This window comes from Typopeltis vanoorti, chromosome 16 (genome assembly GCF_054136105.1).
Source record: "Typopeltis vanoorti isolate ZY-2024b chromosome 16, IOZ_Tvanoo_1.0, whole genome shotgun sequence".
NCBI classification, from domain to species: domain Eukaryota; kingdom Metazoa; phylum Arthropoda; class Arachnida; order Uropygi; family Thelyphonidae; genus Typopeltis; species Typopeltis vanoorti.
The window spans coordinates 90,998,517-91,017,082 of record NC_143564.1 but is presented as its reverse complement, the minus strand read 5'-3'; the positions used below and the strand labels follow the sequence as shown (position 1 = coordinate 91,017,082).

Genomic DNA, 18,566 nt, shown 5'->3' with positions numbered 1-18,566 from the left:
CTTTAATAGCTCAATAACACCTAATCCTACACTGTCCTCTACAGATAACGGGGAAGATGAAAAGCATTTTTGCTTCATCCCTTTAAGTTAGTCCTTATAAGGACTATAAGGACAATATTGCATTATCAGTTAAATTCAGCATCTACATAGTAAAGTTTCTTGAACGTAGAAATTTCTCTTGTGGCTTAAATGGGCAATATCATTAAAATTAAAGCTAAAAGTGAATATAAAATATTAATTAGCGATTATCACTAATTCTCATTTAATTTTTGAAACTATTCGCGATTGGAAATTTTGATTGTAAGACAACAGTGATTTGCTGACACGTGTTTTGTGCTCAGCAGCGGCTGTTGGAGATACTGTAACCTGGAGTATGTTACAGCAACTAAATATGACGAGAGCGATCACTTCAAATAATTTTCTTTCAATTTCCTTTCCTAAACATCGTACACGGGAAAATCTCAGATTTCCATCTTATGGACTACAGAATACAATAAACATTACTTTATCTTATCGATCCATTAAAATAAACAAGAAATATCTTTGATAAGTAGCAGAAGGGGGGGGGGGTTATATTAGAGAACTGATCGGCAAGCTGCCAAGAAATATTGGGCGTTAACTAAGCGAACAAACGACCGGGAACTAACGCCAGTTCTCCACCCCTAGGACTTGACTTAATTTATCCCAAACATGGTATGTTGAATCTCGCCATTTCTTTCACTTCCCAAGGTATATTTGTTTACTCTTTCAATAAAATAATCTGTTTTTGTATGATTTCTTCCAAACACTCCGTTATCTCTCATAGGATTAGAGGGGGAAAAATCCCACTGGAGCCCGATGCTTTAGCTCTTTCTACACACGTTAGGTTTTGCTTGGAACCGAAGACTAGCAGAAGTGTGCAGCGATTGTTGGAAAGCATTTGCAGCAAATTAGACAAAAATACACACTGCAGTGATTTATATATAAAAACAAGAACATTAGAAAAAGCTAAAGGTTTGACTTATTTATGCAGCTTAAGATTTATGTGATTTATGAGGATATTTTATGATATATAAGGGAACATGACTAATTGCGTGATTTTAGGGACCAATTTCAAAAATTAATACTGAAAATACTTTTGCTTAGAATAGTGAATTATGGCGAAATTGTGATGAGTTCCAATAATGTTTTGCAACCAAACCGCTTCCACACAATATTATTATTCTCCGAATCCGTTTTCAGTCGAATTGGCCAAGCTTTATAGGAATATTAAGCAGATTCGGTAAATCATGTTGTCAGAATCGTTTTAAATCTGCAGCAGATACGGTGAGTTAAACTTCAATTTCCTCTGATATTATTTGTTTCACTGAACAGAGAAAAGGTAGGACGTAAACTATAATTCCACCTCTTCTGATTAGTTGCGATTTTATTAGCGCAAAATTTCCCAAATTAAATTACAGCATGGGATTATTGATTTTAGTCATGATTACGCCAGGTAATTCAGAACTGCTAGAGATGTAAATGAAAATGAAATAATGTCCGGAATGAACTAAATGTGAAAATTCTTCAAACAATAAATTCGCAAGCGTCTCTCTCTCTCTCTGTTTTTTTTTTTTTTTTTTTTTTTTTTTTTTTTTTTTTTTTTTAAATCCCATATACTAAATTTCACTATGCGAGTCATCGTAACCGGCGTCCCATTAAAAATAAAATTAAAATCATTAAATAAACTAAACCAAGTTACGTATACCAAATTTCATCAAAATTTGTCTAGTCAGCTGTTTTCTTATATGAATAAGGACACACGAAGACCATTTAAGACTGGTAAAAACGTTTCTACAAATCATCTTAAAATGAACCAGAATAATAATTCTTAATTCCTTTAATAATATGAAAAATAAATAAATCAAATGTATGTTTTTCTTTGTTATCAAAGGATTTTTAAGCCTCGCAGTCCTCCTGTGCCATACGGTGTCATATATAATATAATTATTATTTTCTTCTTTTAAAAAAGAAAACAAATGAAGATTTATTCGTGTAATTTATACAGTGACTGGTAATTGTATAGAAGTATCCAATCGATAGCAAACATTTCTAGCAGAAATCAATTGTTGGGTTTATCTGGTTAGTAAAGTCAAGACAGGGCAACGATCCCGAACTAGGGAAATCACGGTCATCGCTCCCTTACGCCTTTCTTCATTCGTTTTCCGTGTGGTGAAACGAGCAGTGAATTTGAGAGAGAGAGAGATTGGATTATTGCCAAATTTCAAGAAAGTGATTCATTCACTGAAATGTTTTTTCTTAATACGAAATATAACATTTAGAAATCTTAAGCATTCGTAATTCTGGTGCATATGCTGTGTGTGGATGGATAGTAGGAATAGTGGATGAAATACGAGAGAGAGAGAGAGAGAATGTAAAGATGATCACAATTTCTCTAGACGAGAAAGCTGAATGACTGATTTGAAGAAAACAAGTGAAAACAGGATTAGATATCTCTAGTTACTTAAGTTCTTCTTGTTTATCTTAAAAAAATATAAAAGAAACTCCTTCCATCATTATATCAAGCTCACACAGAGCAGAAGCTTTCTACGCTGTACACCAGCACTCATGAAATTAACAATCAGAAAAACATCTGCACGTGTACACGGATGGTATGGGTAATTGTTTGTATATAGCCTGTTCATTTCATAAACGAGAACAACAATGAAGTTGATTTATGTATTGTTGAGGACTACAATATTATTATCGGACTGACTGACCAATCCTGTTGATCTGTGGATGATTACTGAAGGACTAGAAAGGAATAATCGCTTTTCCTTTTAATAACTACTACCTCAGCTTTTCCATTTTGTAGCTCTAACAGGAGTAAGAGATGCTGGATTAATTCACTGTGTCCCAAGAGAAAGCGCAAATTTTTAAAAAGCGATCCAATGATTTTGATAAATTACAGTAGATTAATTGTGTTCAACCTTTCATAATAGACCGCAGAAGTTTTGCATATTTATAAATTTATTATATTGTTGATGGCATTAAAGTTATGCATCAAATCCGAAGTTAAGTCTAAGGAGAGGATAGCTTGCTCGGTAGAAATGTAAAATTGTGGTTACTATACGGTAGGTTACTTAAGCATATTCCGTGTGCTAGTAGAGTAAAATTTAGAATAACACTGTAGCATCTGAAAGATGGTTATCGGTATGTTAATCTTAATGATGGGTCTAAAGGCCCAGGAGTTCTTTAGATTGGCTGATTAGTCAGCTAAGATTGCTTGTTACGTATTTTGAGGGTATATGACTAGCTATGCGGTCTCACTTTCCGTGTTGTATTTGGTACAGTGCCCAAACGTCACGTTCTGTTGCAGCTGTTTTCTGTACAGCATCTTGTTGATTTTTTTTTTTTAAATTTAATACCAGGCTTCAAATCTCAGTTCATTTGGAGGCGCTCAAAAGTTAACATTCATGTATGTAGTACCTAAACTACTTTTCGGAGATTTTGTATTTTCTTGGGCACTACATGTGATCTACTATTGCCCAACTTCTAATCGAAACAGTATCAAGTATTATTCTGTTAGTCACTTATCTTTCAAGATTTGTGGAAAATAATTTTAGGATCTGAGACATGATATTTATACACCTTCATCATCCTTTATTATATCCATTTGTCGGTCTGGTTGGTCAAGTGGTTAGCTAGCCTATCCGCTCTCCAAACAACAGGCTGTAAGTTCCATACTGTGAGTATGGTTGTTCGTGAGTGTCTTTTTGTAATAGATGATTTCATCGGATGGTGGGAAACCACCGCCCCCACTTATTGAAGGCTGAAGTAGCTTAACAAAAATAGTTCCATATTTGGTCTCCTATAGCAGTGTTTCTCAAAGTGTGGTACGCGTACCCCCGTAAGTGTGAGTACGCGAAAGGTCGTTAGGGGGTACATGGCAATTTTTGGCTATGCATAATTAAAGGAGTCATTATACTTTTTAACAAATAGTACAATTAGAGACAACCGGAATAAAATGGCATTGACTAATGAATCACTTCCCCTCTCCAACAGAAACTGTTGTATAGACCAAGCAAAACCATAACTGTTGAAATGTTGAAACCATAACAAGCAAAACTGTTGAAATGCTAATTTGTCTTTGGTTCGCGCGATCTTTTCTTAATATCTCACCAATCATATGCAGTTCTTCGCTGCTCTACGTATCTCAAGTCTTGTAAATTACTGGTAATTTTTGCTTGAAATAATGGGAAAGAAGATGCGAGTAGGAGAATGAAAATGTTTTCAGTTTTTTCTGAAAACATTAGTTTCCGAAAATTCCCGCACTTATCTCGCAACACGATTTTTTAGCTTTAATTTTGGGAAAAAAAGTTAGAGTTATATTCGAGTAAGTACAGTATTTTTTTTAGCTTTCAAATTCTTACGTATGGATCATTGGTTAAAGATTGGATTTATAAAACCCTCAAAAGAGAGCAATATAGCAAATACAAGTAGCTGTAAGCAACAAGAAAGCGTTGATATTGCATCTGGATCAAATGAAACTGATGAGTGTGTCGTCTGACATCTCTAGAGAACCAAAATTTAAAAATAAATCATATTTTTTGTTTACATGAACATATCAATTCAAATAAAATAGATATTTAATTTTAATTTATTTATTAATTTTAATTTTTAATTAATTTATTTATTTTTAACCAATTAATGCATTTATTTTTAAATTAATTTATTGGGGGTACTTGGTAATAATGAAAATTTAAGAGGGGTACGCGGATATCTGAAGTTTGAGAAACACTGTCCTATAGCAGTGTTTCCAGACCATGTGAAAAAAAAAAAAAATGAAAATGCAAAACAAATATAAAAATTAATTTAAAAAAAAACCCTCTCAGCCAACACATACCCACACAAAGAAAGAGAAATGTGTGCAAGAATAATATCTGAAGGAACTTCGCTTTCAAAGTACAGAACTTCCGTTTTTCTCTCTCTTTAGTTTATTATTTTTTTTTCATGTTTCTGTATTCTTCTAGGTTTAATTTTTACTTCGAATAATATAATACAAAATGACAATGCACAACTCTTGTAATCCAACAAACGGCCTTTATTTTTTGTAGTTGGCATGCTGCCAAAAATAACACATTCATCAATTACCTAAAAATGTGATGCACGTGTCTGTACGTCAACATGACAATTTTGTCAACAATGCATATCTTTTGGAAGATTATACTCATCACATTGAGAATTGCACGAATACAAATTAAAATTTAAATAAATCAAAAGAACATATAATTATTTAAGATATTCAGGCAAACAGTTTGTGTATTTCAATTTACAAAAAATAAATTAACCCAGTTTTTTTGGAGGGAGTAGAACAAGTGAGGTTAGGGTTATTTTGTTTTAGTTTGTTAGTAGTTTAGCTAGTTTTACAATCTCACTTACTTGGGAGGTCACGACGTCACTGACAATAAATTTCAGCTGGAATAAATGTAACCAAAAAATCAGTGTCATCTGGTGGACAATTTTGATCTAATTAAACTAAATTATAAAAAAATCACTAAAGGGATCAACAACGTCCGATACTAATTTATATTCTTATCAGGTATTACAGAATTGATCGAAAAATAAGATGTCATCGTCATTAGTATTGTAAGAAAGCAGCTTTGACCTTTATCACTAATGTTAAATGACATTTTGATGCTTATAGAAAGGTATTGTCAGGACATTATAACTACAATAAAAAGGCACTGAAAGAACAGGGAAAATTAACATAAAATATTTCATCATGAGTAACTGAGCTCGGTGAAATTAGGAGCTTGGAACATAAATTATATCTACAACCAATAATTTTCATTCTTATTTTTCGATTAATTCTTGGTTAACACGGATTTGCTTAGATATTATCTCCAATAACTGTACAATGTTATACAGAAGTAGACATAAAGCCACTTGGGTATTTTAATCATCGTTAGACTTTTATTGGCTAAAAAAAAAAAGAGCACTTAGAAGACGGTTAAGGTTTTTCATGATATGACGAAGAAATAATAAAGAATACCAATTATTGCTTAATTAAATTCAATAGAATGAAGATGGTATCGATTCCTTTGATCATGTAGATTTAAATAAAATTCCCAAGTATGTCTTTGTCCATTCTGCTAGTAAAATAATATAAAACATGTTACAAGTAGATCCAGATGGTTTATGCAATTGTCAATGAAAATACATGATGAAGATAGGTATAACTCATCCATTGTATACCATAAAACTCCACATAATAAATTTCCAAGATGTGTTCCAGATTAAGGGACTATCAACTGCACGCACACGCGCGCGCGCACACACACACACACACACACACACACACACACACACTTCAAGTTCTTAAATCATCTGCATCGTTAAGTTTCAATTAAACAAGATTATTTTTAGAACACTCGACTTTGACGAAAGACATATCCTCGATGAAATTTTCTTCTAAGATGCTACAGAGACTACATGAAGTGGAAGTCAAACTTCATAAAAATCCACATCGTTACATTGTACAGTAAGATGGATAGCAAGTAACTGTGATGAAATAATTCGAAGCTGTAAAGGCGTGTGTGTGTGTGTGTGTGTGTGTGTGTGTGTGTGTGTGTGTGTGTGTGTGCGCGCGTGCGCAGTCACACAAGACTCATCGAGGGAAGGGGGGGAAAATAAAAATAAAACGAGCAGACAGAAGTGTGTGCGTGTGATCGCTTTTGTTGATACCTCGAGCGTTCAGGGTGCGTTTTTATGAGGTGACGAAGCAATGTCAACAAACCCCCCTTGGAAAACTAGATGTGCAATTTTGTGTAAACACTTCGAGCAAACGGCGTGATGAGATACAACATTACTTAACCAAGCAATGATCACATGACCTCTGCCTAGGTTTAATTCTTATGACTCTCATTCAAATGGACACAACACTGTCTCCCTCTCTGTGTGTCTGCGGGTCTCAGTGTGCAATTTCTTTTCGACGTCACTCTCCGCGCGCTGTAACCATAAAACCGATCGTCTTGCCTTCCTCCCGTCTGCTGATGGCGCACGCCTGCATGGCGTTCTTGTTGCTGTAGGCCCTCGTGACGTGAGTCAAAACGAAACATATTCAAGAGATAATCCTATAGCCCAAGGCACTGGTGATTGAAATAACTCCTTAATCCTCTTACTGCCACTTCACCACGGTAAACTCAGCCCAGCGTTCATGTCGATGGGTGAAGTCATGTTTATGTAACAATTCTGCATCTTGTTGCCAGGAAGCATTCACAGACGTTCCCCCCTCTCACGCTCTGTCTGTGGCCATCTTATGCACATTTTTTCGCACTCTTTTCCTAGCCCCATACATAGTAATGATGTTTATTATATAAACCATAACAATCATTATAAAAACTAGGATGAGAAAAAGACTTGAACAATACAATAGACACTCCAATTTTAACTTTAGTTAAAGAAATATGTGAGAAAAAAAAAGGAAAAACGCAACACATAGCAGAAATGATACCATTCATAACTAACTAGCATATTTCAGATGCATTCTGGGACATTTATGTTGATATATATTAGCCTTAACTTTCATAAGTCATATACTGAATGATAATGATAACCTTAATAATCAACAGAATTCTTAAGCTATGCATAATTGAAAACACGATCTATTAGGATATTATAGTTTTGTTTCACTGTATTGATGATATGCAAACACTCGAATAAAAGCGTATGGATGTGTATCCATTTATGTTTGTTACTTAGCGATATTAGTGAAAGTCTTGTTTCAATTTTAGATTTCTTTTCATCCTCGTATAGACCAAAAACGGATTTTATAGGAATGTCTAAGTGCGTGAAAATGTACGCATTCAAATATTTCACGAATTCAAATGAAAAACAGATATTAAGTTTGTGTTTTAGTTAGTGCACAAATTTCGGATTTGTTATGGAGATAAAAAAAAAGAAAGAAAACTAATAAATAAATTTACTAGTTTTAAATTATTTAATGCAATTACATCAACTGATGATTTTTCTCTTTCGTTACAAACTTCAAGTGATAACTCCGATATCCTTTTTTGTTTTTCTTCCTTCTCACTCTATCCTAAAACTGCATTTATAGCCAGTCTTCTGATCATTGAGCTGCATGGTAGAGCAGGTTTTTCTTAATAAAAGTACACCGATTGCGAAATATCAATCGAATTCTAGTTTGGAAAGTTTCTTATGTTGAGATCTGATCAACGCACCAAGGCCGACTGATTTCTTAAAAAATTACTTAAAAAAAAATCCTTATAAACGAGTTTATAAGGATTTTTTTATCACAATTCAAAAATAATGTATAGTGGAAATACTTCAGAACCAAAACAAATTGAAATAATTCAAAGACAGATTGAAATAGTGAATTCACACAAATTCAAATCATTACAAACAACAATTGACTTGATAACGAAATTTCAGTTAGAAAGTTTTTAACCATTATAGAGATATATTTACAAGCAATTTACCAAACTGGCTAAAAAGAAAGATCTGCAACCAGTGTGTGTACTCCCAACAATGACCTATGGTAGTCAAATACTTGGATAAGGAAGCAAACAAACGTAATGGACATTGCCTTAGTAATAAAAGGCAAAAATGGCGCCAGGCAAGACATGTTATGAGAATGTCTAACAACAGATGGACACCAAGAACTGGTATCGGATACCAGATAGCCCAACGGTAAGATGGGATGATGAGATAATAAGATGTTATGGGCTTGATGGTGGAGAGATGCACAAGGCTGGCCAAAATGGAAGAAGCATGGAGAGGCATTCGTCCACTGTGGAGTGAAAAAAGCTGTTAATGATGATGATACGATTTGCCTTGTATTACGTCACCATTTTCAGACGATGCTAATAATTTCATCTAACATACCAGCAGAGCTTCTATAGCTCAGTTAATTTCGGCAATGGCCTTTGGTTAAAAAAACCTACGTGTGAAACATGGATAGAACTATTGGCCTTCTTCTTCTCTTCACGTATTAAGACTAGTGGGCTATTACGAAGCTATCTTTAGCCCTTCTAAGGCGTACCCGTCCCGAGGATAAGGTGGCTAGCCCTATGCCTCCGTGGTCCTATGTCTGACGATGCGTGTGTTCACAGGGCCGGTTTGCCTGCTTGCAAGAAGAAAAACCTTGCAGTCCACGCCCAAGACCGGCTAACTTGGCTATGTCTAAGAAAGATCCTTAAGCTCCTCACGTGGGCGACGAGAATCGAACCCACGACACTCTTTTCCCAGGCATAGGGTTGCGAAGCGCATAGCCACTTGGCTAACCGCGCGGACGACCATAGGCCTTAAATAATTCTTACCTACCTACCTCTCCTATCTTTAGTTAAACTTGGTTATCTTAGCATCAAACAGATGAAAATGCAGTGAAATTAACGTGAGTAGATTGATCTCTGTTCTGTATATAATAAAATAGTGTCATTTGTTTGCTGTTTAAGATTCCGTCTATGGAATATAAAAATAAATCAGTTAGTAAAGCTAGGCAATGAACACTGATAGTTTTCCAAACAATTTTTTCCCCTGGCATAATTAGGTATTAGTATTAGTCCACTGTAGGCCTAACATAGTGAAGGCAACAACTACAATTTCTTGGAATCCAAATTCACCGATCCAACCACCAATTGCATACACAGAGATGGAACTCGTTTAACAATTTCTGAGCGGGGGATTTTTTTTTTCCTGCCCCCGAAATATAAAGGTACTCGTGTAACCTAACACCTTCTGACTACGGCCAATTTAAATATCTAAAACGTATTACAAGCAGGGTTGGGCGGAGGTTAGATAGCCAACAGTTTACATCCGGTAGGTGTGATAGAATATCTTCCGGATCCTGAGTGCCGGAGCTGCATGCCTTGGTCGCCCTCCCATCGTCTCGCCCAACGTTGACAAGACATCCCAGACTGTTAATCGGCCGCAATAAAGTCACCGGGGCGCCAGTTTCATGAGCGGACCAACGCCACCAACAACCTCTGCCGGCGGCAGTAGACCAGGCCGGTCGTACTGGAGAGGTCGCCGCGCAAAAGAAAAGGTCGATCGACGAACTCCGATATGTTGAAGATCTCCACCTAATAGTTCTGGCGCCGAGAAGAACATTCGGTTGTTGTTTCTGTTTTTTTTTTTTTTCTGATTAAAGAAGTATGTCTGTTATTTCTGTAGTATGATAAACTTATATTGACAACATCTCATAATCAGGTAGCATTCAGAATGAAAGGCGTTAATCAAAAAACGTTTAACTGTAATAAGAATCAGAAGTCTGGCGGAGAGTAAATTTTAAGAATATATACTTTACTAACAGTATTACGAGAGCTTTCGTAAACAATTTCAATTTGCATTTCAGTAAGTGTTCCACGATGAAATGCAAACAGTGACTTTGAGCGGTGCACGCCACTGTCATAATAGTGAATTCAAATATACAGATTTTTTTCTCTGACTAGATAGATAGATGACGAGTAAATTCTACTGAGCGAAAAATTATACTCGTATTTTATCATAAGGTACATCCAGCAATAAAACTTAACATGTGAACTTCGTTTGAATTTATTCTAAGTATCACACAAAAATCTTAATCTTAATAGAACTGGTCGATGGACTGAGTCCTTGACTCTTTATCCCGTCATCTGAATGAAGAAAATCTGTGTGGATGGAGTGTTATTCAGCTAAAAAGCTCTAGGCATGGCTGGGTAACGGCAATTGCCGAGCCTCAGTTAAAACTTCATTGGCTACGGCATTGCCATTTGTTACCCTGGAAGTTTTGGCTTGTCCTTCCAATCACACAAAAATATTCTCATTACTGAAATCATATATGTTATATAGAAATAGAAAATTGGCGTGTAAGCGTATTTTTAAAATATTCTAGATTTTAAAAAGAAATCATGCAATTTTTTTTAAGAATTATGTAATATATTTTATTTACTTATTAATTATATAGTATATTTCTAATTTGTTAAGATAATAAGAATGTGAGGCATATTCATGTCAATTGATTTTAACACACACACACACTCAAATTACCTATCAAAGCTAGTTAAGCTGTTAACGATTAATATCACAATTCAACCCAGTGTTCTATTTATAGAATGTCTGACGAAGAATAAACTACCAGTTTCTAAATGTCACCACATGCCGTTGCAGTAGCACACATAAATATACTCTTCACTATTGCTTCCGGAAGATGGTAAGATTTCATTTCTGCTGGTATCGTTGCAGAATGCAAGACTGGTAGGATGACAGGACATTTACTAGATACAGTACAGCGCGTTGTCATTATCTTTATATATCTAAAGACGTATCAGTGTCATGAGGTATCGATGTCGGTGCGATGACAAAGCCATCATTTTGGGAAACAAAATAGGATACGTTGGATGATTCTGAACCAGCTTTGATTGGTCTACAGGCTTAAGGAAAATCTTCAGGTAGAACTGTCGTTCTTGAAAAAGGATCACGATGAGGAAGCTTACATTATCTAAATGAAACAGAATTCATCCTAAGCGGTGCTAAGATGTAGAAATCTAAGATCATCATGGAAGAGAAAATACTTGAATGACAATTTCGTTTTTTGTTGCTGTTTGTTTCCGGGGGTGAATGGATGCGGGTACTTGCGCGTGTTTAGCATTGAACATTCGATTCTTGAATTTTCTTCTTGCTTTATTTTAGTGAACATTTCTGCACTTCTCTGGCAGTGAATGTTTACATCCACGATCCCTCTGGTTTCTAATGCTCTGCTAAAACTGAGAATCGCATGAATGCCTGCAACGTTCACCGTTCAATGTAACATGGGAAACCTCATTCACTTAATGATATTGAAATAGAGAAAACAAAACGTCTCTTTCTATCGCCACCAATGATAATTTCATTCACATGTTCGGTGTTCATCACCAAACAGAACGACTTCATGATGAACAAGATCTTTCTCAATCAGCCTGTGGGCAATTGTTTCAACTAAAGTACATCACTGTTTGATCGAGCTCTGTTAATAAGAAGCTTATCAAAACAAAGATGAATGGCTGAAGGCGATGCTTTATGAATTCAAGTATAATAAAATAATCCACCATAGCTAAATTTTTCTAGACGAGAAAGCTGGATGACTAATTTGAAGAAAACAAGTGTTAGTTACTTAAGTTCTTGTTATAAACCGTTTATCTTAAAAAAAAAATACACTTCCCGATATGGAGCACCGTACTACTCTCATAATAAATTTGAATCTAGTCCCATCTCATCTTTCATTGCGTATTAGGCCCAAAGTAAATTCATCCTAACGTAACAAAACACTGCAATACCGCATTAGACCACTTTTCCCTACTTCCTACATGAGATTCAAATCCATGCCTTCCCGTGGTGTCGTCGCTACCCATTGTACTGGCATCTATCAGTTCATTGGACATCATTAGATGCCGTATGGTCACTCCTTTCTTTGGTAAAGTTCCACACCAATCCTCGCCCAGGTGGTCCTGTTGTATGCAGACATTTGTCCGCATCATTTTATACTTAATTATCATTTAGAAATATACTGCATCTATATTCTTTATAAACAGAAAAAGAATAATGGCATGTCAATCTCTTAAAATCTCTTTAAGGAAAAAAAAAAGAAAAAAAGAAAGCTAGTTATTCTTCTTGAACATTTTTGAGCATAGCTGTTCACATCTGAGAGCACCAGAATGAATTTTGCTATATATACTGATCGATACGAAACCAAATTTATTTTTGGTTTTTCCTCTCACACTAGCTAATCAAGATATTGGAAGACTTGTCTACTAGCCACTGGCGTTACACACATAAAGAGGAAGGAACATTAACGTTATTGGAGACTATCTTTCCTCTTGTGTATCATGTGACTTTAATCCCGAGTAGTGTTCTTTGCTTCATTCATCACCAAATTGAAGCACATGTACAAAAGATGAAGTTTTTTTGTATTAAAGAATTTCATCATGTTCGCCTAAATTGAAATATGTTCCGAGAGAACATTTTTACTGTAGCTCCAGCAATTTCTGGGTGCCTTTGATTTGGTGTATATCCCACGAATTGCTTTGCTGTTGACCTTCGATCAAGCACAGTAACAGATTTTAGCGAGTGGCTAGTTCCAGCTTGCATTTAAGTGGGGAAGAAAAAGAAGAAGAATTTACTAAATAGTAAATAAGTTTAATAACTCGTATTAAAAACTAAATAATTTAAACACAGATTTAAATTTAAGCACCGTATTCATTATGTGACAGAATATAGTCCTATTCAATATTCTTCACCGAAAATTTTCTCAGATATGAATAATATATAATAAAATTTTTTGTAGACTCCACCGTAACTTGAAGATTTCAAGTTGGGAAATTGATGCCATTTACTTTCACAAAAATAGGAGTGATGAAACAAGGATTCTTAAAACATGCGAGAATTATTTTTCACCTATCAAGTATCTTTTTAAAAGAGAGGAGAAGGAATTCCTAAAACATGCATGCATTCAGCCTATTAAGTTATACACTAATCTCCACCAGTATTCTTTTGTCAGTGAGATCGCTTCGCATATGTAGTATGAAGATCTTTGTGACTTTCCGAATAAGATTATTATTAGTGCATGTACATCACTAAGGGCAGGTTTCGCAATAACTGAGGTTTCAGCAAAGAATGGGTCACACGTCCGTCTATAAAGTAATAATACTTGTAAAAAACCCTCAAATAGCAAGAAATTTGAGTTGATGTGATGCTACGAGACAAAGACAGATGTCAAATATGTTCATTCAATAAACTCATCGAGTACCACACCCTTCCATTATGGGATAGCGTAACTCGTTTTCGACAGTTTACTGCTTGCAATACACCCTCCTTGCTGTTCCAAAAGTAGAAACTGCCTTCAGAAGAGCTATGCAATGGCCGGATTAGTCTAAGTTTACTTTCTGTGTGTGTGTGTGTGTGTGTGTGTGTGTGTGTGTGTGTGTGTGTGTCAGTAAGGTCACGCATTTGAAGATCACATACGAGAGCGGACCTGACGTGGTGTATCTGTACAATTCATATCTGACCTGCAGTGGTGGCTAAAGTATTGTCGTGTGTTTTGGCGGAATGGAAGGGCACCAAACCATCAACTTTGTATTTTTATTTTATTTTTTTAATGACAATCCCACCCAAAAAACGTTGTAAACTTATGCACATGTGGGTGAGTTACGAGTTAGAACGTCAATATTTTGGAAGACCAGATGCCTCCCCTCTCCCCCCTTGTGAAGCGAGTGATCCTTTTCCGGATAGCATGTTGCAATCTAAGGAGTGAAAGACAAATTTAGAAACGGTGTCACAGATCACAGTCACAGATCCCAATCACCTTTGGGATCTGTGACAGTGGTAATTAAAGAACAGTCATAAGCGGATGACACTGCAATGTGTTTTCTCTTTATGTGCTCTCCTTCCACCCCAAAATATTTCAACTAGTGTCAAGAAAATTTAAAGATAAGTTTCTGTTTGCAACATAATTCGACCGAGAAACTATTCTGATGTGGCCAGTTGTTTACAATGTTCTTGTAAACAACTTGTTTTTATGCTAACAAATGTCGCTTTCACAGAATTAAATGCGTCTTACATCATTTGAATACTAACATAAATTGCAGAATCTAAGAGTGGGAACGATGAAATCACTCGAACTAACACGTGTTCAATGCTGTAATGTTTCCTTACTACCGATATGCATGGTTCTAAATTAGTTCAGTTTTATACAATTTTCTCTAATACTTCTCCAGTTTCCTTGTCTTCCCTCAAAAAAAAAAAATAATAAATAATAATAATAAATAAAATAAAACAAAATAAATAATAATAGCAGGCGAAGTCTCTTTATAAGAGCTTTTCTCCAGCTGAGATGAGTTAGCCAGTCTCATGCAAAGATGATAGGGTTTTCTTCCGTTATTTCCCACTATATGGAAAATGTGTTTGTAGAATAGGCCTCGTATCCATGGTTACTCTGGTTTAATTCTATTTAATTCCCCTCCCTCCCCCCCCACACACACACTCTCCCATTGTAGACATAAAATGTAAATATCACTAAAGAGAGGTTGCAAATACGTTCTATACGTTAAATATGAAATATGTTAAGCCATTTCGGGACTCAAAGGTCAGATCTCACACCAGCTAATGAAATTCGTCTACCACCTAATCGTATTCGAACCCGCAGTCCAACCATCACTTGGTTGCAATATGGCATAGACCTCAATAAACGGCACGTACGTAGTGAATAGATTAATGCGATTGACTGATATTTCTAGTTGCCAAACACTTAGTAGTTTAAACAAAGTGAACTGGGATGGGTCAGCAGTATTTGAGAAACTAGATAATTGTCTCTGTACAGATAATCCTCAGTAGGAAGACGTAAGATTGGCAAATTTGTAATAATTGAAGTGATATGTAACGATAAACTAATAAAAATTATTTTTTAAATTAGTTTTAACAGTATGTTAATATATCAGTTAGTTAATTATATGAATATGTATTATTATATTAGTTTTGGCGTTAAAATGTAAAATTGCGATATTATTATTTTTCCTATGCAAATACATATTATCTGCATTATTTTGTGGAAAATACGTGTTGTAGATACAATTGAATGAATTCTTTACAAAAGAATTTTAAGGTTAAAATTACTCGAAGTGTGGTTTATGATTCAAAACTAGATAACTGGAATGAGATCTCCAGATAGTCTCTAAGGAATGTGGGCTACCAGACAGAGCTTTTGATCTAATATTCATTCCTCACCTTCTCGCTGTTCGTTCCGTTATTTAGGTAGCCGCTGTATACCGAACAAGCGAGGATGGGCTGGCAGTTAGGGATTTAGCCGACCAAAGTGTATTCTAGATTGGCTTAAACTATAGACAAATATAATGGTACAACATGATCAAATGCCATGCCGGCAGCATCGTTAGATGAAGTAAGGTCCCAGCTGTTTTAGTTGGGGGAAATCAGGGAAAAGCGTGAAAAATTCAGCTACTGGAAAAACTCCATACTTAATGGAAATGAAAAAAAAAGAAGAAAAAGTATAATCTTCACGGCGAGAAACATCAATTAAACAAACAAAAAAAAAAAAAAAAACACGCAAAGCTAGCAACGTAATTACAGATACACCACAGTCCAACAAAAAGATGCGCAAATATTCGCCAAAAAGGAGACAAGACTCAAAAAATAAGAAATGGACTATGATATTGTTGATAGTGATATTTTCGTGCTAGGGATATGAAACAGAACGAGATCATCACTTAGTTCTGAGTAAGATATAATAATAATAATAATAATAATATCATGTTAAAAAGAAAAGTATATAAGAAGGAATGAAAGTTGAGTACTTTTTGGAGGTGAACTATAGACTCAAATATTGCTAGATAAAAATAGGAGTTTGAGAACACGAATCATCCCTCAGAGACAGCAGCAAAATGGGCAGAGTATTGGCTGATTCATGAGAAAGTGTGTGGTGAAGTTTTCTGCAAGGATAGAGAGATTGAACTACATGATGCACTCAAGAAATTCAAGAAGCAGTTCTGTAAAAGAAGAAATATTTTCCCTTAGAAAATATAGAGAAAACAAATGTAAGAAATGTAAGTTTTAGGTAAAAGTTTCTAAACTAGGGTCATGAAAAGAATATAGAAGATAAAAATCATAAAGATGGCAAAATGTTGCGGAGGTTATTGAGGAACCTTAGAGTAAAATCAAAAATACCATAAAAGGAATCAGAGATGATAACTGGCAAAAACTGAAGATATTTTAGGGATAAGAAGTATATGCCATTTACTATCGCATCACAAACAAACTATCACAGTTTTGCACTTCTTACCTTCTTTAATTTATTAAAGAAGCACTCCTGGGAGAATTAACCAGGAATTTTTCCTACTGAATGTTTCAAGTAAATTTTATGCGTGCATACTTAAGAAGAGGCCGAGCAAAATTGTGGAACAAAAATTGGGGAAGCATGAGCTAGATTCTGGCAAAAATGGGAATTGTCAAGATTACGTTGTTACTTTATGAAAAATAGCTGAGAAATCGTGAGATTTTATACATTGATATCAAGATCACGTTGTTGTTATACATATATAACAACGTGATCTTGACAAATCCTATTTAGAAAGAGTCCTCTTAAGAAGACCGTCTTCTTAATGCAGAATCATTGAGAATGCAGATAATATAGAACAAGTAATGCATTTCAGACGTTTAGGAACACTCGAGTAAATATGGCAAAATAAATATGGAAATAGACAAAAGAATGAACACAGCTGGCACACCGAAGAGCTTACTGAATAAAATTCATCTGGAATAAGCGAGAAATCGGCCAGAATACTAAACTAGCACTGTACAAGACAGTGTCAAACCAGTTTTAAGTTATGAAGAGAATTGGGTTAGAAATAAAAAGTCTATGGTGGATCAAACACCATAGATATGAGATTTTAAGCAAAATTATGGGAATGAAGAGATGGTATCAATAGTAAAATCATATTAAAAATAAAGACATTGGGAAGGAACTTGAACTTAACTTCAGGAATTCATGGGATGAGCTAATCTATGGTGGCAGGGTCACTCAAGAAGAGGTTAACAAAACAAGAATTAAATGAGAGGAAAAATTCTGAGAGGGAAGTCAAGATTTAGGCGGGTTGCTGCAGTAGTTAGCACTATTTTAAAAGAGAAAAAGAGATGTAAGAATCTTGAAGAAAACTGTTGATAACGAGCTAATAATAAGGCCTAAATTAAATAATATTATCAGAGTGTCCCATATTCGGAGGCACTGATATCAGAAATTGAGGATGTTGTAAACTCTATTGTTTAAATTATGCCAATCTTTCACATACAGTATGTAAGCACCACGTACCGAATTATAAATAATTGGTTTAACATTTTTTTAACAAAGCAGCACCCACTTTACACAGAAAGGACGACAACTTCGATAGTCTCTTAGTTTACTGAGATTTAACTACTTGGTTCTTGCAACTCAAGGGTTTCTCAAACACAGATACCTACTCTAAGAAACCTCAATTAAGTTTGTACATTTTTGAGTTCCTTTTTGTGAAAAATGGCGCAACTGTTGCATTTATTCAAGCCAATGCAATAGAATGAAAAATTGAAGGAATAATATATATATATTAAAAAAATTACATATAATCTGTTGTATAATGATTTCTACTATCAAGTTAAAATTACTAGAAACACAATATATTTTTACACAGGCGACAGAAACACCATTATTCTTTCTTTTTAAATGGTAAGAAGTTCATGATCAAAATTACCTGACTAACAAGCTGCTGGAAGTGTGGGGCGGTGGGGTCGATATCAGATTGCATAGCATATTCTGTTAGGGCTTTCCATGGTGGCTGGTATGTTTGGACTTCGACTGGATTGAGCTGAATAGGACTTTCATGACGCACCGGACTGGACGCAACCATTGGTACTCCTCTCATAGAACCAAGATTTAGCTGCCGTCCATCCTTAATTTAAAAAAAAAAAAAAAATTAATAAACAACTATCGGATTTTTTTCCCTCACAAACATCTGTATAATTGTTAATCGATCCAGTTTTGTCAAGTATAAGTTATAATGGATTTAAAATAATTCAAATGAAACTTATACATG

At 35.1% G+C, this 18,566-nt stretch overlaps 1 protein-coding gene across 6 annotated transcripts in view; it reads right to left on the bottom strand.

The window, feature by feature from the left end:
- Positions 1-18,566, bottom strand: part of tup (LIM1_Isl and LIM2_Isl domain-containing protein tup) — a 194,652-nt gene that overhangs the window by 15,164 nt on the left and 160,922 nt on the right. For 4 of the 6 annotated variants that reach the window (XM_090406189.1, XM_090406192.1, XM_090406191.1 and 1 more), the window contains 2 exons: positions 18,225-18,422; positions 5,401-5,436 (listed from right to left, as the gene is read on the bottom strand). In XM_090406189.1, coding sequence (XP_090262315.1) covers positions 5,401-5,436; positions 18,225-18,422 — 234 coding nt within the window. The remainder of the gene's footprint in view (positions 1-5,400; positions 5,437-18,224; positions 18,423-18,566) is intronic. The other 2 variants (XM_090406190.1, XM_090406194.1) reach the window with 1 other exon arrangement.